Source organism: Hemibagrus wyckioides, linkage group LG16, assembly GCF_019097595.1.
Source record: "Hemibagrus wyckioides isolate EC202008001 linkage group LG16, SWU_Hwy_1.0, whole genome shotgun sequence".
Lineage (NCBI taxonomy): Eukaryota > Metazoa > Chordata > Actinopteri > Siluriformes > Bagridae > Hemibagrus > Hemibagrus wyckioides.
This window is the reverse complement of record NC_080725.1, coordinates 4,612,442-4,636,002: the sequence shown is the minus strand read 5'-3', so window position 1 is coordinate 4,636,002 and position 23,561 is coordinate 4,612,442. Positions and strand designations below refer to the sequence as shown.

General features: G+C 38.4%; 1 protein-coding gene across 2 annotated transcripts in view; it reads left to right on the top strand.

Annotated features, from left to right (window-relative positions):
- Positions 1–18,718: 18,718 nt before the first annotated feature.
- The window catches only part of robo3 (roundabout, axon guidance receptor, homolog 3 (Drosophila)), a 141,678-nt gene continuing 136,835 nt past the window's right edge, over positions 18,719–23,561 (top strand). Inside the window, exon 1 of one of the 2 annotated variants that reach the window (XM_058412737.1) lies at positions 18,719–19,157. In XM_058412737.1, coding sequence (XP_058268720.1) covers positions 19,010–19,157 — 148 coding nt within the window. In that variant the 5' untranslated portion in view covers positions 18,719–19,009. The remainder of the gene's footprint in view (positions 19,158–23,561) is intronic. The other variant, XM_058412735.1, reaches the window with a different exon arrangement.

Genomic DNA, 23,561 nt, shown 5'->3' with positions numbered 1-23,561 from the left:
ATGGCACTAACGTTATGCTCAGAGCAGTCTGCTTATATGAAGCTTCTCTAAAAAAATCTTTTAATAACAGTGTGAGGAGAAAATTGCCAGGACACAAAAATGGATTTGTTTCAGTTAATTCTTTACAAAGAAGCTACTAAAGTAAATTGGTGCCTGAAATGCTTTTAGGAGTGGCTGTCATAATTAAATATCAAAATGCATAAATTAAATACATCTCTTTAATTCTACAGCATTTATTTATACAAATGCACACAGATGCACAACCAGTTATGAATTATATTGTGATGCAATAGAGAACATAAAAAAGTGTCTGTATTTGCTGTCATGTGCCAGAAAGCAATTTTCTCCCCATTTTGGCATGGGCGTACTTTGGAGTGTCCAGACTGACTGACCTCCCTTGGGGTCACAGATGTGTTGCTGTCCTGAGTGCTGGCAGTCAGAGCTCTTCCATGATCTAAGATACCACACTAAATGCTGGAGTTGTCACACAGCTTATCAAATGACTGTGCAGGTAAAGAAAAATGATCCACGTATTCAAATGTACTTTGATAAATGTGTGAAAGGTTGGCAGAAACATGAGAGCGGTGTAAAGGAGTGAGTAGAGCTTTACTTTTTCCTCAGTGCCAGTGAGCTTTGATGGTTTTGAGTAAGCCATCATTGTCGGGTGCTTTTTTTTTTTTTTTTACACCTGCCTTCAAATTCAGTTTCATCTCAGTGATCTCAACTGGCTCCAGATCGGATCATTATCATAGCATTGTGAATCATCATCATAGCCACTCACCACCATGGCTGATTGTAAATCAGCTAATACTGTGATTTCACCAGTATAAACCATTATTAAACACATTCAGCAGCATTCTGTTGGTGATTTTAATTTGAATTAAGAAGTTAAGCATTTATACTATGATGTATAAGAGGAAAATTATTTCATCCCCAAACATTTTCTGTTCCAGGTTTCTAAGGAGGAGGTTTTAGGTAAAAGGAATGAATGTAATGTGTGATTGAGTGAAAAAGCTTGCCTTTTGCCTTCTCAATAATACAGGTTGACAATCTCTCTTTTCAGCTAAAGTTTTTTTTTTTCATGCCACATCATTTTAGGGGTTTTGCTACATTTATCAAAACCTTTCTGAACATCAAGAATAAATTTAATATATGGATAACGGAAAAAAACAAAATTTTAACTTATATACACATGAATTATATAATGCTATTTTAATATTATATGATCTGAAATGATATATGCTGTAAATACAATTTCCTTTTTTAATCTACTATTTTAAGCCTAGTTTTGCTTTAAAAAAAAATGAAATAAAACATGTCAGGAGCACAAATAGTTATTTATTATTCATCTCTTCAGATGGCAAAATATTCCTAGCAAGAACAAGCCAAATGAAAATCTCAGTAGACAAATTAAAATGGCACCACATGCCAGACAAATTCATACGGACGGCATCCTTTATCTCATTAACTGCTGTCCTGTCCTACTGGATTCTCCTGCATGTCTTCAAACAATAGCCGCTCATCCTCATCAAAGCACAAGAGAAAAAGCCCATCACAGCCACCCACCGTCCCAATGTGGATTTACCTTCGTGCTTTTCACAGCTGAGACCTAATCTCCAAGGAGCTCCCCGCCTGTAGTTCACCCCTCCAGCGGTGAGGCCCAGGTGTCTCTCCTCCATCAGACATCAGGTTAATTCAGCCAAGGCTCCTGGACCACACGCGTCCCCTCATCAGTAGGCTGCAGCACATTTACATTACAGCCTGCTCTCATTAGGGCGATGTGGACACGGATAAAGTTAATGAGAGAAGCTGTAATGAAGGAGAGTGTCTGCTCTCTGAGGGCATCTAGGTATCAGGGTCAGGGCCAAAGCCATGTCACGCTTCGAGGATATAAAGGAAGGTCACATGGGGACTGGCAGTGAGGGAATCCAAGTTCAAGGCCCCATGAGTACTTGGTTTGTGTTGGCATTGGGACAGTGTGTGCTGTGTACTGCAATTTTAAATGTGCTGCAAAATCTTTACATCAGGGACATTGTTTGTCTAGCTTTAGAATATTTCTGACATACAGTGTGATCTATACACGATTTGAGAAAACAATAGTGAAGTGTGAATTCTTTAAAAGACTTTAAAGTCGGTGACATCACATTACATTATGTTGCAAAATATAAGGCATCAATTAGTCATATAGTCAAATGCTAACATATTAAAATGATTTTAGTTTAAACATTTGCAGCTATCTTTATAAAAGGTGTATATGGTGTAAATGTTTATTTACAACTACCTCTAACTGAAAATAATACCTCTGCACATTCCATACTTCCTTCCTAACAGATCTTTTGCAATGCCAGATCTTGTGACCGAGAAGGTTTCTAAGATGTTTTTTTGTTTTTTTTTTGCTGTATAAAAGGAAGCAGATTTACAAGGTGGAGAAAGAAGGATGTCTGGTATCAGCCATATGTATATTTACAGGATAATGAACTTTGCATTATATTCACATTAGAGAACTCATGGGCTGACTAATTGTCCTAATTTACATTATAATGAAATGCCTTTTGATGAACCTAATTGAAATAGTTCAGCAGTTGAAAATAACCTCAGGGTACACCCCCAGATGTAAACGACAGCATCACGGTGAACAAAGGGACGGCTTGGAATTACTGGACCTTCAGGTCATTTAAGAATTTTAAGAAATAAGAAAAATAAAATTTTATTTTGTTTCTCTTTTTTGCCATGGAGACGTATGTTTCTACATGCTGTAGATGCACTTATTTAACTTAAACTTTTCACTCTTAACTAATTTTGTAGCTAGAAATGTATTTTTGTAGAATAATAAATAATATTAAAATGGAAAAAAAGTGTTTTTTTCCCCTATTTGTCTGTCAAGAAATGAAAAAAAATTGATTGCTCCACATCACTCCTGACTTGCTGTGATACTCCATCATTGTTTAAAATGATATTGGCGTTGGGGTGAATGTGGGAGTGAATGAAAGCTTCATAATAAGGCTTCACTGGAGTGTGGTGAGTGTGAATAAAGCACTGTGGCACAGATTGATGTGCCATGTGAGCAATATACGAATGACGAGCTGGTCAGTCTGGATAGTGTGGGTGGAGGGAGGTTTTGAGTATGGTCTATGGCCTGTGTTGGCCCAGCTGTGGCCAAGCTGTATTTTGGCCCCTGGAGCAGTGGGATCAGGCCCTGACCTCAGCACTGTCCACAACTCAATACACTATTAGCCCCAGCAGCTGCTCTTACTGACCAGCACTCTCACGCTCAGATTTGTCACTGCTCATTACCATGAGGGGTGCCAAAGAAAGCTGGGTAGGATCACCATTCTACCAAAAATAAAGAAGCCTCAAAATGATAAAATCAGACAAAGAATGTTTATTTCATCCTTTAACTAATTAGAAAGGCTTGTGTAAAAAATACAATATATTGTGAGTATAATATATTAGATAATAGACAAAGAATTTTAAGGCAACTTTATATAAAAACAAGTTAAAAAAGTATCTTATTTGATTTGAAAGAAATTTGCTCAAGGAAGAGTGAATAAAATATAGTAAAATAATAATAATAAAAATAAAATAAAATAAATAAATAGCAATGTCTTTGTGAAATGACTTTGCAAGTGGCATTTTTTTTACATATCTACATTTGACACAACTGATAGGAAAAGATCTATACATGACAGTTATATCTTTGAACAATCATGTGAGCTGATGAACAACCACAGAAATAATCAACAGTGTATGATGAAAGATAATGTTAGGTAGCTAGCTAAATTATCCAGATACTGCTGGTGTTTCAGTAGCTTGCTAGGTTCATTAGTTAGTTAGCTTATTCTAATGTAAACATGTTTCCAGCTACATAGTACATTAAAGATCCAGATTACCTACAGACTGTAGCAGCACTTGGATATAATCCCCTGCAAAAGTATTGTTTTTGTTATACATGGAAGACATTTTGGTAAGCAATCAAAAGATTCTCAGTTCTCATTTCCTGATATTTACATCTAGATTGGTTAAGAAACATAGATCTTGGCGATGTTAGTGGAAGAGATCCCCATTTGTAGGTGAGTCTTGGAGCAAATGGTCCTAAAATAAATAACAATTAATATTTTGTTGCATATCACTTGGTTGCATCAAGCTGCTGACACACTGACGTCACCTGAATGTTGCATTCTTTTTTTCATGACTCTTTTTTGGCTTTAACCACAATTTCTTTTAGTTGTTATTTGTTCACTTCAGTCTGCTCTTCATGAGGTGAAATGCTGCTCAATTGGGTTAAGGTCTGGGATTGAACTGTTTAAACCTTTTTCTTTACTCCCCAATGAAGTCCTTTGTTGAGCTGTTCAGTGTGTTTTTGGAACCGTGTCTTGCTGCATGATGAAGCTTCTACCAATTCTACAGAGAAATGTTTCTCTGTAAACTGACAGACAGCGTGTTTCTATAGACCTCTGACTTCATTCTGCTATTACAATTATGAATAACCTCATCAATAAAGATTAGTGAGCCTGTTCAAGAAGCAGCCATGCAAGCCCAAGCCATGACATTTTCTCCACTGTTCTTGACTAGTAATCTTGCATGTTTTGCATCATAAGCACCTTTTTTTCTTTACACTTTGACCTTTCCAACACTTTGGTAGAGGTTAATCTTGGTTCCAAACTTTTCTGTATTTTTTAGTGTGGCTTTCAGATACTTACAGTTTATGAGTGGTTTACATCTTGTGGTTTGGTCTCTATATTTCTGTTGTAGAACCTTCAACCCTGCCCTAAGGAGGTTGTTGTTGATGTCACTGAATGTCGATTTCCATATAGCATTTCTGTTGTACACTTTTTTTTAATAAACTATATTGTTTTTTTCTTTTTCAGGACATTCAAAATTGTTATATTGGCAATGCCCAGTGCTTGTGTATTGGCTCGGATTGGGTTTCTCCTCTTTTCTCAGCTTCAAAATGACTTGCTTTTCTCCCATAGGCAGCTCACAAATCTTCAACAACAATCTTTAACAACAAATGCAGTCCTCATGGGTGAAACCCAGGGCTCAAACCACCAGCAGACATTCAGAGCTATTAACTAAACATTCTAACAGAGAACACATAAGCAAGACGAAACAATCCAATACGTTTGAGTATTTGAAAAATGCCTATGTTTTAAGTTGTTTTACACATCTAGATTATCATTTAGACATCCAGACATTGTTTTCAAAATATTAGAAATGAATATCAAAAATCTGTTCCCATGTCTTTAGACTATAGCAAAAACAAAATCGGCCTTTCAATTATTCCAAAACTTTTGGAGGGGAATGTATATATAAAACCCAACAGGCAATTTCATGGAACAATAACGTGAAATGTTAAGTTTAATACAGAGCTCCACAGTGTAAATCATCAAAAGGTCTCGTTAGCTAGTTTAACTCACTCAGCTAGCAAATGGCTTACCTGTACATATTACAGGAGTTTGGATGTTGAGCTGTGAAATAGCAATATCACCACTAGTTTTTGTTTGTGTAATTTGCAGCTCATTATCATGATGTTTATTTTGAAACTTTAAGTTGATAGGAGAGGGATGCTCAGCTGTGTGCACTGTCTCAGATGTTGCTGCTGCTGACTAAAAGTGTTTGGCTCCTGAAGTGTAAAATTTCTGCCGGAGCAGCCATTGTTTTTATTGGGTCTTAAAATGCACTTATTTAAAATGGCACATACTGTCTTTGGCTTACTGGATTTAATGCATTATTGTTTTTACTCTATAACAGTGATCAATTATAAACCTAGCAAAGTCAATGTTTATTCAAGTAAGGTTTAATTATGCTTAAAAATAGATGAAACCTGTACTCAAGTGGTTTAAGAATAGTACAGGTAGTCCATTACTTTAATGTACCTACATATGACATTTGTAGCACACTTAATAAACTTGCATAGATCTTTTATAAAGCAATAATAGACAAGCTATGAAAGATTTATATCAGTGTCTGGTGACATTGGTAGCTTTATGAAACTTTCGCTGTCTTTTCATTTTGAACAGGACAGAAAACATTGATTGTTTTCATTATAAATCATATTTTATGACTGTCATGTATGATTCATAACAGTGTACTATATGTAAGTTTAATTACCATTTCAGTTTGAGGGCATTACAGCCATTTTGTATCTGACATATGGCTTTCATAAATAAGTGCAGTTCTTTGGGAATATAATTTTAAATGCAAATAATCCACCGACTTCAACTTCCTATATGAAGTAGGTACAGTAAACTCTCTCTCTCTCTCTCTCTCTCTCTCTTTCATGCAATTGAGAGACTAAGCAATATCTCATAAAAATTACTGTCATCTTATAGGCTCTGACATAAGCATTACATTATTTATCTAGCAAGGTTTAATAAAATATTTATGCAATGTTTCTGATTCTGTTCTGCATTCCCTTCAGATTAACAGTAAAAAAAAAATGGTGAGACTTGGTGCTCATATTTTTGTATATTAGATAGAAGTTAAAGCAAATAGTGCATGGTATGTCTAAGAAATGTACTCTTAGCAACCACATTCAGTTATGGCACAAAAGGCTGTAATGCAGTCTGTTCAGTCAAGTACTTTTCATCACAATGTAAAAAAAAAAAATGCTTACTCTGTATCCAGGCAACGCATGAGTAGGGGCTGCTTTCTTCCTGCAAAAGTGTATCATCTTCCAAAAGTGCAAATATTTAATTGTCAAACATATGAATCTGTGAATTGAAAGACATTGCTGGCTCACCATAAGTTTTAAGAAAAGAGGCAGGGAAAGTCAAAGCAAAGCCATCTTCTGCACCAATATTCTGTATAATAGATATACATAAGCAAATAGCACAGTATGTCTCATGGCTCTGTATCCATTTTCCTGAATGTCTATAACACTGGATCACTCTTACAGCTCCTCACCTTGGATAAGATCATTATTTCAATGTACCATATGTGCATAAGTCGAAAGTGTCCAAACTATCTGGTAGAAATTACAGATATTGTTTAGAATAATCTTGCTACCCTCTTAAAAATCCTGAAATAAGATTAGCATTGATCCTAATGTGTGACTCAAATGTATAAACACATCACAGCATGCTCTTTCACTTTCCGGCACTCTAAATCTCAGCATGGTGATTCATTCATCCGACACCTTTCAACTGCCTCGTAATGAGTAGGATCGGTGTGTGGAAATTGGCCCACTTGCTGTCGCCTCACTTTGTATGCTGCTGATTGATAACTGCAATAAAGGCTGGAGCTGCTTCATGGTGAGTTTGCATCTGTGTGCTCTTATAAGGGCCTGCCTAGAGTCCGTAGGGACTGATTCAAGATACGTGTCACACTCTGCTAATAGTGAGATAAAAGTTGGGTCTAAAGTTTCAGAAAGGCAGTAAAGCTTATGATAGGCTCCCAGATGAGCTGTGGCTTAATGTCATGAGTTTAGGCTGTGTCAGTTGCAGAAAGAGACTAGGAAATGTCATTTTTAACTTCTTATCAAAACCCTCACTAATGAGTCATATTCATTTGCAGACAGATCTGCTTTGTCAGTTCTAAATTGTCTGGGGTTCAGGGGGTTTTGTCCTGGGCAGAAGTCCTGTAGCATGACATTTTCCTGCAGGGTTAAAGGTCTCTACCCAAATGTCAGTGCGCTAGGGAGTGGGCAGATGGCCAGCAGCTCCTTCTTCTAGCTAGAAGTCCTGTTAAAATCAGACTGACAGATAACCTTATATCAAAGTGCCCCATTTTGCCAAATTCTATATTAATACTGGGATGGATTTCTTAGTTTTCTTAGATTTTTCTTCCCAGTTCATAACAACTCCAAAAGTGTCAACAAAGTCTTAGAAGTTAAGTGGGTTTATTTCTTAAGACTTGCACAATATAGAGTGGTTTGTACCCAATATGTTTACTTTTCACTACATTGTTTTCAGACCAGAAACTGACTTCAGGTTATGGCCTGAATCTGCCAGGTCACTTGGGTATAGCTTATGTAGTTGTGCTCATTATGAAGAATGAATGAGTGGTTAATAGACTGTTAGAGGAAGTGAAAGAGATGACGAAAAAGAGGGTGAAGCATTGAGGCCTGGGTGTGGAGGAGGCATCCCTGCTGTGAGCCTAATTAAAAGGTGTCCAGAACAGAGGGGCTTCTGAAGAGCGCAGCATGGCTCTGCCTCTCTCGTCTCCTTTGGTTCATATCAGATCTCTTCTCTTCTCTTCTCTTCTCTTCTCTTCTCTTCTCTTCTCTTCTCTTCTCTTCTCTTCTCTTCTCTTCTCTTCTCTTCTCTTCTCCTCTCCTCTCCTCTCCTCTCCTCTCCTCTCTTCTCTTCTCTTCTCTTCTCTTCTCTTCTCTTCTCTTCTCTTCTCCAGGAAACCTGTCCAAGTTCCTATTTGCCTGTGTAATCTTGCTTGTAATTTTATTGTAATTACATTGTAAGGCCTTCTGGCTGTAGAGTGGTGTACTAACCCCACTCAGCACCTGAAGGACTGTTTCCTATTCAACTAAAGGTCAGGCTGCTCTTCTGTTTCTCTATCTACTCACTAAACCCTTAATCCTTCTATTCAGACTTTGAAAAGATCAGATTGGATCAATCAGATGTTCGTCTTGTGTTGACGCATAAGTAAATGTTAATATGTTTTTGTCCCGGTTTTTCAATAGGACAGAGCTGATGGTGTATCTTCTATTGTGAATGATGATGTTTTCATGAAGATTACTTTTTATTTTTAATTCAAGTGCATCATCACCGGGATTGATTTTGAAGGAATACACTCTTGAACAAGACTACTCCTTATCTGACTCCTTTTTTGTGTGGGTCTTAAAGGGTGTTGGACAAAAGGTGTGAGTGTGTGGGTGTGTAAGAGAGATATCGCTAATGATAATGTGATAAAAAAAAAAAATCAGCACCGACTATAGCATTAATATTTCCTTATGTAATATAATCCTCTACTATTTGCCTTCGATATCATCTCTGTCTCCCGTAGAAGATGGTTAACTTTAATGCACACTCTAGTGAGTTACACTGTAACTGGGAACACTTAACCTCTTGCCCTGCTGCACACTTCCTCTTGACTTCATTTCCTTCTCAAATCTTATTCTCAGCTATTTAACCACAGTTAATGTAATATTCACCTTGTTCCTGCAGGACTCTGAGAGGGTCAGAGGATTCCTTCTCTAGGTTGTGGAACTCCCTCCCCAGTGCTGGTATGTCTCTCATTAGCATGGGACCTTCATTAGCTCTGATAAAGTCTGGGGTACTGAGGAAGCTTCTCTTTGTTCCCAAAAATCTCCCCCCAGATAATGCCAGGCCTGCTCGTTCATCAAGCTGTCATGGTGCAAGGCTCTTGGGGACCGGGTCATACCAGCCCATACATATTCAACCAGCCAACGCCCCACAAGCCGCCTAAAGCAGGACAAATGTGGCCCAGGTACCGTGGCCAGTGGCATCCGCCCCCCCCCACCCCCACCCACCCATATTAATGCACTAATAAAGAGGCAGCAGATTCCTCCTCAGTGATATGTCCCACAGGACAAGAAGGATAATTAAAGGCCTCATGCTGTATATGAATAACAGTCACTCACTTCCACAATAGACATGGTCATGCAAAATGACATAAGAAATGTGACACCTCCTCAGGATAAAATAATTCCTTCATGGAATTCATATCTGTATTATGCTAATATATATGTAACTATTTGTATTCAAAAGCAGTTTCCATTTACCCTTTTTTTTCCTGAATTTTCTATTCTTTATTAGATAGCTTTGGTGAGGCACCTTGTTGTCACATCCTTTTTTTCTATTATATTGTATATGCCCTCTCCATTTCAAGGGGATTTCAATTTTATTTTCTTCTTTTTGATGAGAAACTTCGGCTGGAAATAAACACAGTATCTATTTCATACAGTGCAAATGAAGGGCTGCCCTTTAATAAATGATTATTTCAGAGATAAAATTGAGCCGAATCAGTCTTCTCTAACACAACACATAGTTACAAATAGAAGGAAAGTGAACAACAGACTATAATGTAATGAGATGCTAATCATACTACTGAACAAAAAAAAGAACAAAAATGATAGATAGATAGATAGATAGATAGATAGATAGATAGATAGATAGATAGATAGATAGATAGATAGATAGATAGATAGATAGATAGACCTGTATACTCTAGATTATTCTTAAGCAAATGATTATTCAAAACATCTTCAGATTCCATCACTTTAAATAAAGCATTAAATGGTGAGGAGAATGTGATAATTAGGCAAATGAAAAGTTTCAAGCATAATTACAAGCCCTGCTCATTAGATTTGGAAGTGAGAGTGAGCTGGCTTTGTGTTTGGAATAAGAGGGAGCTCTCAGGGGAGACAGGCATGCTCTGGCCATCTACTTACACAATAATCAGCTTGTCATAAAAGAGAGAGAGAGAGAGAGAGTAATGGGGGGGTATTTGAAGACAAGGCATTTGTTAGTGGACATTACACTGACTCTCCCAGTTACTTTGTAAGCCCTGTTCTTGCTTTTAACCTCTTTGTGCCATTTATTATCATCTGCCTGTTTAACAGTGATTTGTGTTTCCTTATCCATTGTATTTCCATGTGGCTCCTGTGAGTATTACTTTTATGGGCTCTTTATGGATCTTAGTGTTTGCTGATTTTGGGAATGAATGTATCTATGACTGGGAAGCTTCCAATATACTCTGATTATAAATAAAATATCTGTTATAGTTGAATGTCTGATTTTAACCTTGGCTTTGGCTTCTGTATTTGTTTTAAATAGTATAGAACCTCTGTCTGGTTCATGCTTGGTGCATGGCAATGTGATCAGTGCTTCACATGAACGCATACAGAATTGAGTGAACAGTATTTGTGAGGAATTCCCTCTGGTTCTCTCATCTAGTCATTTACAGTTCATACACCCAGTTAAAGATATTAATAATATTTTTTTGTGAACACAGTAAAAATTGGCAAAGATAGATTTACAATTAAGGGATATAACTATTTGGATGCTTTGATATTTAAAACACTTTATACACATTATACACTTTATACACATATACAGTTTATCCACATTATATCTTCTGACATTTTTTTTAACTATAAGTACGTACAAGGTTGCAAAGTAATTACACGTCATATTTACACCATTAATACTTTAGCAAAACCATTGCTGGCAAGTACAGCTTCAGGACATCACTGGTAACAAATATTTAGATTTTTGCAGTACTGCTGGATTTGTTCTTGGACAAATCATCCTCACAAGAGTCAGGCTGATGGACTCACAATTTCTAAATAACTCTGTGTAAACCCTAGAGACTGTTATGTGTGAAAATCTCAGGAGATCAGCAGTTTATGAAATAATCAAACCAGTCCATCTGGTACCAATATCCATGCCATGATCACAGTCACAGAGATCACACATTTTCTTTATTCTCATGTTTGATGTAAAAATAAACATTAATCTCATGTATCTGCATGATCTTATTACATTGTGCAGCTGCCACATGATAACTGGGGCATGATAACTGGTGTTCCTAATAAAATGTGAAAATAAAGTGAAAAGTCAGAATGTTAGAAGGTTAGGCCATGATGCAAGTGTCATCGCCTTCTTCTTCTTCTTCTTTGTTATTGTTTAGAAGCCAGTCTTTATTTCAGAGTTATTTTGACCTTGTATATAGAGTCGTTGCCTTGATAAAACATCCATCATTCAGTTTCTTGGCTGATAAGATTAACTTCTCCTCTAATATGTTCCAATACATCACTCCATTCAAGTTTCCTGCAATGACTAATCATGCCCCAGTAAACTTTACAGAGAAACAGCCCCAACTCTGCACCTCCAAATAATCATACAGCTATGATGTTCTCGAGATCACGCACACAACTCTTCTTTCTCTTTCGTTCTGTTTTGCTTAAATGCATTTGGATGTGCATGTCTGTGCTTCTTTATTAGCAGAAGAGTTTTGTGTGGGATGTAGGAATGCAGATGATTGCAGTGTAGCTCATTTGCTTTATGTTTTCTGTGTAACTGCTGGTCCTGCTGCTTTCAGGTCCAACAGCCTGACAGGGACGTTTCAGGTCTTTGCTATCTGTAACATTTTCCTTTTGAATTTTTGTTGAATAATGTTGTCCCTGAGAACTTTAGGAAACTCCTTTATTTTTATTATGATGACTACTTGTTGCTTGAAATATTCCCATTCAATGCCAATGTATTTTGTAACCACACTGCAACAAAATATGTTTAAAAATATACTTACAATATACTTATATTCAGTCACATATATTCATATAAGTGACTGAATGCTATTTGGTAGCAATGTGTTATTTCTTTGATCTGCCTGGAAGTCAGTTCTTGAAATTTGTGTGATGTACTGAGTGAAAAACAGTGTTATGATGCTACCATTTCCTCTGAGCGTCGTTAGATCTGCTCTCCAGCCTAGCATCCTAATGACTTTAGAAGGAAAGATCTAAAAGAAAGGTGATGGCAGCTTCCAGGTCTTACCCTGAGGAAACACAGCAGGATGTGGAGAACAATCCGCCTTCTCCTTCATTTATTTAACTAATAAAGGAGCCCCTTGCTTCTTGTCTAATGACCACCTAGCCTTTAGAATGAGGTATGAAGGGGCATGTATGGGGTGATTGGATCCTGTTGTTAAGCTGGTTCTCGACTCTCTTCCTCTAAAAAGGCATTAGAAGGGCAGTGAAATGGCCATCACAGGAAAACAGGAAGTACTGAAGAGAGAACAGAGAAGACCATATGCTTTTTATTTACATGCTACTGCTTCATGCAGAACTGTGATTACTTTAGTTTACATTAAACAAAAAAGTAACTGAATTGAAACTTGTATATGTATGTATTTTTAACATGCGCTTGAATAGCAATAGCACTTTTTATATAATATTTTTTTATTTAAAGTTTCAATTAGTCAAAAGCTACTCAAAGGATATATGTAATAATACTCTAGCAGTGTCATTTTCTTTATTACTGTTTAATGAAACTTCTCACCACACTGAATAAAAACCATATGGGTTAAAACACACACATAATTTGTTAATATCACTGGAGGGATCTTCATTGTCTGAGCCTTCTAATTTTCCAGAGCCTGATCTCCGTGGACATAGTTAACCAAGCGAGTCTCCATTCTGCATTGGCATGGGGGAGCTGCTCAAAAAATGAACAAAATAAATTGAGAAGGAAAGGCAGACAATGAGGCCAGCTCATTGTGAAGTCTGTTAATCATTGTCCTGCCCCTCTGGCTTCAATAAGAGGAGTATAAAAGAGAATAAAAGAACAATTTGGGTTGCCCCAGCTGTGAATGCCCAGCCTATCAGCCACACAATGACTGAGTGACTGCTGCTGTAATTCAGCGTGTGATCTCGGAAACGCCCCCTTTCCCTCTCCATCTTTGTTTAAGTTGACTCTTGGCCGAGCATCCGTCACATGGCCAGATGGGGAAATCCATAATGCAGAATAAGGATGAGCGTAACCCACCCAATCCCTCCCTCCTTCCCTCTAGTTACCCCATTCTGCTTCACAAACTGGCCCATTACAGACCAATAGGGGCTCCCTTTCGGCTAATTAAGCTCAGCTTTGCTAGTGCCAGGCGCAATGGGTTAGCGACCCCCAATGAGGCTCTAGCACCTGGGGATGCTACCTGTTACACAGCCGAGTCATCAGCCCTGAGGAGGGGCTCAGCTGCCATGGGACAGCCCTGGCCAAGCCTGGCTGGTGATGCATGGTGCCTGTATCTGATTTGTCTACACTGTCTTAACAGACTCTGTGGGCGATTTGATGTCTTTGTATTTGCAGATAAACAATCTGTCGTGTGTTGCTGGTGCCTTTGTTTGCTTTTTGTGAGTCTCTGTAAAGGCATTATCATAGCATCTTCTTCTCTGACTCTGTTTATTGATGTTGTCTAATACTAGCAGTAATGATCATTTAGCCGTAATGAGATTTACTCATGTATCATTCATTTTTCAGTTCTGAAAGAGATTCTCAGATGTCCACATCATTTTGATGTTATTTTCCAGAATCTCATAGCTGTCAAGGGTCTGTAAGGTGTGCTGTCAATATTTCAAAAACAATAGATCAGAGTCAAAGACCTAAAAAACCGAAAAACAGTCAATGGCCCATTGTCATAGAGAAAATTGCTTTGTAAGTAGTGTCACTCGATACTAAAACCTACACTGGTGTCAGGTCAGTCTGAGAATGAGCTAAGATTCTTTTTTGAGGGACTTGGTCAGTCTCACATTGATTTTCCGCAAGGTTAAATGACCTGCAGGCCATGTCTGTGTGTTTCTGCAAGTTGCTGAATGTCACGTTCCCTTGAGCAAAGCTGATCATGCAACTCTTCTTCTTCCATTCTCAAATGGCAGAGCCAGCAAATAATTCATCTCTCTGTAACAATCAATACAGAACACTCTTCCATCACTTCAGTATCTCTTTGTGCTGCTGATTGAGATGAACCCTGCTCTAGTCAGGTCCAGACACTCTGATTGTCGGAAAGTGCATTTTATAGCACATCGCCAAAGCAATGTGCTATGAGATTCAAGGGTCGTCGGTCAAAGCTCACTGAGATGAGAAAAATCCTAGCATGTGTGTAGACGTGTGTATGTAACACACACTTTGTGTGCGTTTTTAAAATTCATCACCCTGTTTTAGTCATGCTCTATGCATATTAAAATGATTGCTTTGCAAATTTTTGCAGATTGGCTCTTTATTTAAAAAATGAATCTCAAGGTGGAACATGCATGAAAATGCAAATATCTGAAGGGAAGGAATGAAGGATGCATGTGTAGAGAGTTAATATGCGTGTGGTTGCGGCTAATTGTGGCTTTGTTGTGAGATTAGGCCGTGTTTACTCTGGCTTTATGGAAAGTCGACTAAAGCTGGGGGTTTGTTTGACTTCTTAGCCCTTGGCCTCAAGTGTATCCTTAGTCTCCAGAGGCTGGTTAGTCCCTTGGTACCCCTACATATTGCCCCTGTCACCTCAGCCTGCCTCCCCAATTTCCTGTCCACAAAAGAGAGAATTAGGGCAGGGGTCTATCAGCATTAGGGCATAAATGGAAAGTTGTGACATGAAGTTTACTTTGTCTCCCCGTTTGGCAGAATGCCGGTGATTGAAGCAGTGTGACTTCTTTTTTTGAAAGAGAACATTGTGCTCTGGGACTCTCTTGGTGTCTGTGTGGGGATCTGATCAAGCCATAAAGCTCAAATTATGCAACTTGACATATGGGCAGTGCAGCCTAATGACAAAAGAGACCAAATGCTTAAGAAGCAAAGGTCAAATTCAGTTTGTGGCAGTGCCAAAAGAAGCCCAATTACAGGAAGAGCTTTACCCTACTGGAAACTCCAGATCCAGCTGTGGGAGCACGACTGTGCACCTGCATAGCCTGCTGGCATGAAAACACACACACACGCACAAACAGATCCACACACAAGCTGACATACACACACCTGCACTCTTGCACACTGAGACCACCAGCCTGTCTTTCAACTACAAGCTGCTGTTCATAAACAGACACTAATACAGACATTGTATTTAGGACACACTTCCAGACTCCATGGGGACACTCAGGGCAGCAGCATCGCAGTACAGTTCCATGACTGTGGCAGAAGGCCCTTGCACAGCTTGGTATGCTGGCACTGATCTGTCCCATCTCAGCTGCACGTCTTTGGAGAGTCACACTCCCTATTACCACACGCCAAACACAGCAATCTCTGCATATGGCACCATATCCAGAGAGGCATGTGTATGCGCATGTGTTTATGTTGGCTTCCCATGTGTGTGTGTGTGTGTGTGTGTGTGTTAACATGTCAATCTTGCCACCTATCATTCCTCTCCTAAATCAGTGTGTATGTGGAAAAGCTTGAAAACAACGTATTCGTATAGGGTGTTTCAGTAGCACTCTCAGAGACAGAGAATCACAGCTCAGAGCAGAGTTCAATGCAATCAATCTCTCTCAACAAACCACAAATTACTATTACTGGCAGCTCCATTATGGAGAACAAGTCAAATATAAACAAAGACCTTTCACCAATTGCTTTCTGGCAAAGTTTGGTCAGTGAGGTGATGCTTTCTATCTTTGCTATGTAATTGAGTCAGACTAATTGTTGTGGTTTTAGGGGACAAAGTAGAAGACTGCAGTGATGAAAGTTCGATCTGGATAGTGTTCTCTGACTGACAATGGGGAAAACACAGGACTATCTGCTGTCATATAACTTTGTGTCATTGATACTCAAAGAGAATTGAGATAATGTCAAAAGGAAACCTGGGATTTGTTTTGGGGTTGTGTATGTAATATACATTACCTCTGGTTGTGATTTGTCTTATTGTATCAGCCAAGCTCTGTGAGATGTCTCCTAGTGCTTATTCATGTCAAGTAGGTTTTATTGTCACTAGAGGAAATGTTAAGAAGACCAGACAGCAGATCAGCATTGTTTGGAAGAAACCAGTGCAAACAATTATCTGAAAACTGTAATCTGTACACTTTCATGAAATATTTGGCATAAATAAATATAAAAAATAGTTCAGCAGCAAGATTAGTAGAAGAAGTGTCTTATTGCAGCATAATAGCGTTTTCTCTGAAGTGATGCTGTAACATTTAAGTACACATAACATCGTATCAGCAGCTTGGGTGGTGTTGATACGGGTCTTCGTACAGTTCAGAATAGTAAAGGGAATAAAATTATGATTTGTAATTATTGAATCAAAAGCTTTCTTTCTGGAGAATTATAGTGCTGTATCAGGCACTTATGTGCCACTGGAGAACAATTTCCCATTTCACCCGGGACTGCATTACTGTAACAGGATCATAATATCCTGCCAGCCAGTGACTTTTATTGTTGACTGGTTTTATTATTCCTGCTCCATACCTCAGATAGACTGTTATTGTTTGCTATTAAAAATTTGTCCATTCACACTACTGGCTGATTTTTATCTTTCGAAGCTTTACATTCCATTATAAATATCATCCACCATATGTGTCATTGCTGAGTCCCTTGTGTCTTATGGTGAAGGTGGTTTTAAAGTTGTTTTAACGTTGATGTCTTTTGCAGACACTTACAGGTAGTATGAGCTTTTTTTCTGTAGAGGTTATGCACCTTTTCACAAATTAACTAGTATTTACCCATTGCAGTGCAAGTGCAATCAATTGGGTGTGTTCAAGCATAGGTGAGCTTATGTCTTTGCTTCTATTGAAGCACCTCTATAGTCTTGAGGGTCTCAATAGACTGACATTCATCCCTCGTACTACACGGAATACTTTTTCTTTTTTTGCAGTTAATATCCCATGCTTACTTTGGAACTCACTGCTCATGATCTAATGCCATATATCCTTGCACAAAATCAGTCAGATATTCTACATTAAGTGTACATTGTCGACATTTTACACAATTTGGTTCTCATTTCCAGTTAAAACTTTTAAATGTACAATAGTAAATCTCTGCATAGTTCCACAGAAGGCTTGTGCTGGCATGGTTGACTCATGAATACAAAACATTAGCAGTGGAGGAGGGCATGCTTTCAGAAACTTCCTTTCCAAGAGCAAGAGCACTCGCCGGGGGTCGTCACGCCAACTTTGTAGCTGTAACGCATCTCTTTGTCTCCAAATGTGGAGGGGAAGGGCCACACTAATGAGAATCACACTGAGTCTGTCAACCAACATACATACAGCACATGGGACCAGTGTGGCCACCGCACACACACGCACACACACACACACACACACACACAAGCGCATTCACATACATACTGATGAATAGATTGCTCAGCTCTCCTGCTGTGATGCCTGGACTTCCTGATAAAAGAATTATTCCTCACACATACAGGGATATAGTGAGACGTGGAGAAAATATAATTTCATTTCTAGTATGTGATGTTTGAAAAAGATTTGTTGTTTTGATTGTATTTGCTCTGGGGGGGTGGAGATGCTTATTCTAAGACAAATGACTTTAGATACGAAAAAAAAAAATTGCTGACGGTGACAAATGTGGCAGACAAAAGAAAGCCTAACGCAGCTTTATGAACCCTTCACGAAACAGACCACATGTTCATTAAAGTTTCATCTTGTCAAAGCGATTTTGGACTAAAAAATGTGAACTGATATTGTGCCTCTTGATAAATTAGATAGTATACAGTGTAAAAATCCTTTTGATGCTGGTATCAGTTTCCCTGAAATGACATAACATGGCAGTAATTAACACATCGTCTAGAGAGGGTGGAGTAGATGCTGTCTCATGTTTGTTTGTATTTGTGTGTGTGTGTGTGTGTGATTATCAGCCATTGTGAACAGTTACGTACACACTCACATGTATACCTATTTTTTAAGCTAGTGTAGGACACTGACAGTGTATTCTCCTGTTTCTTTACACCTCTAGGGATGATTATTAATCCAATAATTAAACATTTATTGCCAGATGCACCTGCTCTCCCTCTTTACTGAACCCCCCAGAGACTCCATCAGAGGAAGCCAGAGGACTGGAGAGGGAGAGAAACAGGGAGGGAGGGATGAGAGAGAGGGAGGGAGGTATAGTGAGAGAGAGAGAGAGAGAGAGTGTGTGTGTGTGAGTGAGAGAGAAGGAGGGGTGGGGAAAAAGAGCAGTGATTCAGAAGGGTCATCAGATAGCAGGATTCTTTCACACCGGCGAGGTGTTATTGTGCGGGAGGACAAACGTGTGTGGAGTTATGTGACTCCAGAACAAAAGGAACCACCAGGAGGAGGAAGAGGCTGGCACGTTCCACCAGAGGAGAAGAATAGAAAAGTGAAAGAGGGACTGTACCCCCCAGAGAGAGAGGCACTCATTTGAGTTCCGACGACAAAACTTTTTAACCTTTTCTTCATTGGACTTTTATTTTATTCACTTTCATCTAGAATATTTCTTAATCATCCTGAGGAAGAGAAGAGAAACTTGAAATCTCTTTTAAGAAGAACATCCCCCAGCATTAAACTTTTATACACAACTGAACAAGGGATCAAGATATCAGAGAGGAAGATTGAGACAGAGGGACAGCGCGTCCTTCTGCAGCAGGAGCCGCGATGCTGCGCTACCTGATCAAAACGCTGCTCCAGATGAACCTGTTTACCGACACACTGCGCGACTCCAATGGCACAGACCTCTACAATATCTCCAGCCCCACTTTCAATAGCTCGCTGCTTGACTGGGCAAACTTCACCGGCTTCAACGGTCAGTACTCACATGAAACACATATGCTGCCTTTCATCAGGGAAGGGTAAAGAGTTAAACATGTTAGGATGTATTAAGGCTGGACAGAAATGTATAACATTACTTTTAAGTGTAAGAAATATTGACAGGAAAGTATTTTCCATCCTATTTTAAGTTGTACTGGTAGTACTGCCTTATTGATAATGCTGTAATAGAAGTTCTTAAAGTTATAAGATTCTAGTTAAAATTAAACTAATAACTGACAATGCTGATAATGGTTGTTAATCTAGGTATGATTAAATGGCACATTTTAGGATTAAAATAATAAGTAATAAAAATAGTGAGCTTATTTAATTATTTTATCATTTTATATATATTTTTTTTTTATATATATATTTTTTTTTACTTATTTTTTACTTTTATACCAAACAATGCAGTTTCATTTATATCTGTTATTTCAATAAAATGAATCAGAATAAATAAATAAATAAATAATGAAGGAAGGAATAAAGAAGGAATAGGGGAAAGTTTTCAAATTGACCTCAGAGTGTTCCACACATAAAAAGAATTTGCGTAAAGGTCTCATCTCTTTCTCTTACTTTCTCTCTGTCTGTGTGTGTGTGTGTGTGAGTGTGTGTTCATGCCAGCCAGCAGTTAAACAGTGTGCGTAATGGGTGCTCCTGCTGTGTCCACATCCTCAGACTAGCTAATGACAGAGCGGTGTGTGTGTAGAGTTGTGTGTGTGTGTGTGTGTGTGTGATGGTAATTAATAAGAGGTTGGTACCTGTGTGTAGTGACTGTTTGAATCAATGTCACTTGGACCCAAACACAAAAGAACACATATGTTAGAAGCTTTCATTTAGGGACTCTTTTTTGACTCGAACTGTAATGATGGATGATGAATGTCATGAGCCTCTTAATACACATAGGAACAGCTGGAGAGCGTCTCATGATTTCTCTTTACTTCTCTGTGGTCTGAATGTCTTTTGTGTCTTTTTTGTCATTTCCTGTAGTATGATGTATTCCACTCTTCAGTAGCTTCACTGCAGGACCAGTAGAGGTGTGTGTGTGTGAGTGTGTGTGTGTGTATGAGAAGGAGAAAGAGAGAGAGAGAGAGAGAGAGAGAGAGAGAGAGAGAGAGAGCTTGTAGGAACCGCATTTGCTTTTGAAATGCAGCTCAGATAAGCAGCTTATCTCTGAGGTGTTGGGGTATTGAAAATACGGAAGAATAATGTGAGCTCCTGTTGTTTCTCATATCATATACTACTCATAGGATACTAATAACACACACACACACACACACACACACACACACACACATGCACCTGACCTGTGCTCAATGCACCATGTCTGCTTCCGCTGATTGATAGTGAAAGATAATTCTGTCCCATGCCGTGTTTGTGTTGTAGAAGTCTTTGCTCTTGCTTTTGTGTATTTGAACATGCTGTGAATGTAATGACTGTTCCAACCTCACACACATACATACAAACACACACACACACACAGTTGTATGGTCACTCACACCCCAGTGTGCCTCTAATACAACCACAGATGAGGGATTAGTATCTATCTATCTATCTATCTATCTATCTATCTATCTATCTATCTATCTATCTATCTATCTATCTATCTATCTATCTATCTATCTATCTATCTATCTATCTATCTATCTATCTATCTATCTATCTATCTATCTATCTATCTATCTAAAAACACCAAAGAGAATAATGTGGGGAAAATGAGGCAAAAAGGATAAGTGAAATAAAAAGAAACACACAAATCTCATATGCTCTCTTTTTATTTTTTTTATGAAGCCAAGTCATATAGTTGTCACAAAATTGAAACAGTTAAATATCTTAGCAAAAAAACAAAAAAAGGTATGCAGGAATAGAAAGAGAAAAAGCACAACACTGCAAATATTCTCATACGAAAACGTCACGTGTTTATTATGGCTGCGATGAGTTTCATTATATTCTTTGATGAAACAAAGTTCTTAAAAAATAATGTGTTGTTATCAGTATGTATCAATCACATTATGGGTATAATACCGTATAAAAACATTAAAAATACAAGAAAGACTGTGTTTGTGTTTGTACCATGTACAGATGAGTCGAGTAGAGAAGCTGCTCAGGTGCCAGTAAATCCTTACAGGCTCTGAAGGATAAGCGCAGTGCTGCAGGAGAGTGCACGTGTAGAGGACAGTGTGTGTGTGTGTGTGTGTGAAGAGGGTGCTGAGTGCTGTACTCTCAGATTGTCCAGTCTTCTGCTCTTTAAAGCTTCTCATATTGTCTCCTATGCATTTGCTTCTCTTATTGTTTTTCTGTTTGTTTCTTTCTTGCTGTTGTCTCTCTGTCCTACTTCTCTACTATCAGTTCATACTTCTTTGCTCATGTGTCTTAATTTCTGTCTGCCTTCTGTATGTCTACTATTGTCCCTTTTTTCTGTCTTACTACTACTGCCTTTCTGCTCCTGTAACTTCTTCCTGCTTCTTGTCACTCTGCTGATGTCTTTCCTTTCCTATCCTCTCTCTCTCTCTCTCTCTCTCTCTCTCTCTCTCTCTCTCTGTCTGTCTCTCTCTCTCTGTCTCTCTGTCTCTCTCTCCAGTCCTATAACACTTGTCTCTCCACTTTCTGTCTCTCTATTATCCGTCTTTCTAGTTCATATCGTGTGTAATGACTACTCTATTTAACTCAATCTATAACACACAACCTCAATTATTGACATATATCTATTTTTATAGCTTCAGCACCCTAAGAGAAAGATTCAGTCTTCTGGATTCCCTCTGGAGCTAATCGAAGGTGGAGAAAATCAATATTGTCCAATAAGTAAAGCAGGGAATTGTAGTGAATTTACACAGCCATGGACCACAGCTCTCTTATTGGGATTATGTGGTTAGTCATTGGTTTCTGCCGTGTCTTTATTTCCGCATGCCAGTCTTCATATAGCAGCTGAGAGTAATTGGGAGGAAATTCCATTTGTTTGGCTGAAATGGGATGTCTGGCAATTTTTAAGACCTTAGCGGAATTTTCTTGCGGACAATTGTGGTCATTCTGGACCTTAGACCCTACCATATTGAATTTCTTTGGGTTAAACAGGCTGTTGTGATTCTAAATTGTTTTATCACACTGTACTACATATTGCCCTTTCAGAAAGCTCAGTACACATTGCTTGCTTTGAGTATTTGGTCGAGATCCTAAACCTGTCTATATCGCTGAAACCGAAAGCCTCACACCATGTGTGGGCCTCTGTGTGTACAGAACCGTAATTGACTCGGATTTAGAAAATCAAATTTGTGGAGACCGTCATGACAGCTTATTTCCGTGACTAATGTGACAGTGAATATGAATTCATGAATTTACAATGAATAGTAACAGTAAATTACTTTAGTCACATGCATCTCAGCCATCCACCTGAGGTCATCGGTATGTTTTTGTGTCATTAAGAGAGTTGACAGCACTGTATGTGTGTATGTGCACAATTCCTAAATAAGATATCTATATAAATGACACAACGACAGACCCATATCCTAGTGTATCACATATTTATGCATTCATGTTCATGCCTATACACTAGTGTGCATTTATATTTATTTAATTGTCTAATTAATGCACAATTTATTTGATTATATCATGCTGTATTACTTTTAAATAAAAGGGCAGCTCTGTACTGTGATCTAAAACCTTCTCTTGCTGTTTCCTAGCAAATTAATCCCTCTAATCAGTGGTGCCTAATCCGTTGTACTCTAATTGGTAATATTGTTGTTGGGAGCAATGGGGCATTGTTCTAATCCTGTGGTGATAATGGCTGTGTTAGTGTGCTCAGGGGTCAAGTGTGCTTCTGCCTCATTACTATTACAATCTCACAGGCTTTTTTTTTTTTGCTCCCTTTTGGCTTAGATACCTGCATTTAAAGTACAAAATTTACAGAATTGGCAATCATTAATTTGGATAATTAATGAATTATCAGTTATAAAGAGAGCAATAGAAGGGGCATGTTGGTTTGTTGCAACTCTATAAAAACTATTTATTTCAATTAGAGTAAATTAGGCTAGATTAGATTAGATACACCAAAGGGGAAAAAATGCAGTTTAAGCCTCAAACCGGATAGTGCAATAACAGAAAAGTGCATAGCAAGCACATACACAGATTGATATGGTATATAGTGTAAGTATAGTGATATAGATTTATACAGATTCATTTTTCAGCTGCAGAGTTTCTGTAAGCCTGTGCTCACTATATCCTCAGATGTCTGTTCTTGTCTGAGAGAAGTGGAACCTGATGGGTCTTCTGCTTCTGCTGTTGTAGTCCATCTGCCTGGCAGCTGTACATTGTGAGATGCTTTTCCAGTCTGGCTAATTGCCCCAAGTCTGCTACTACTGGATTTCTGTTTTTTTTGCACCAAGATCAGCAGTTTCTGAAATACTCA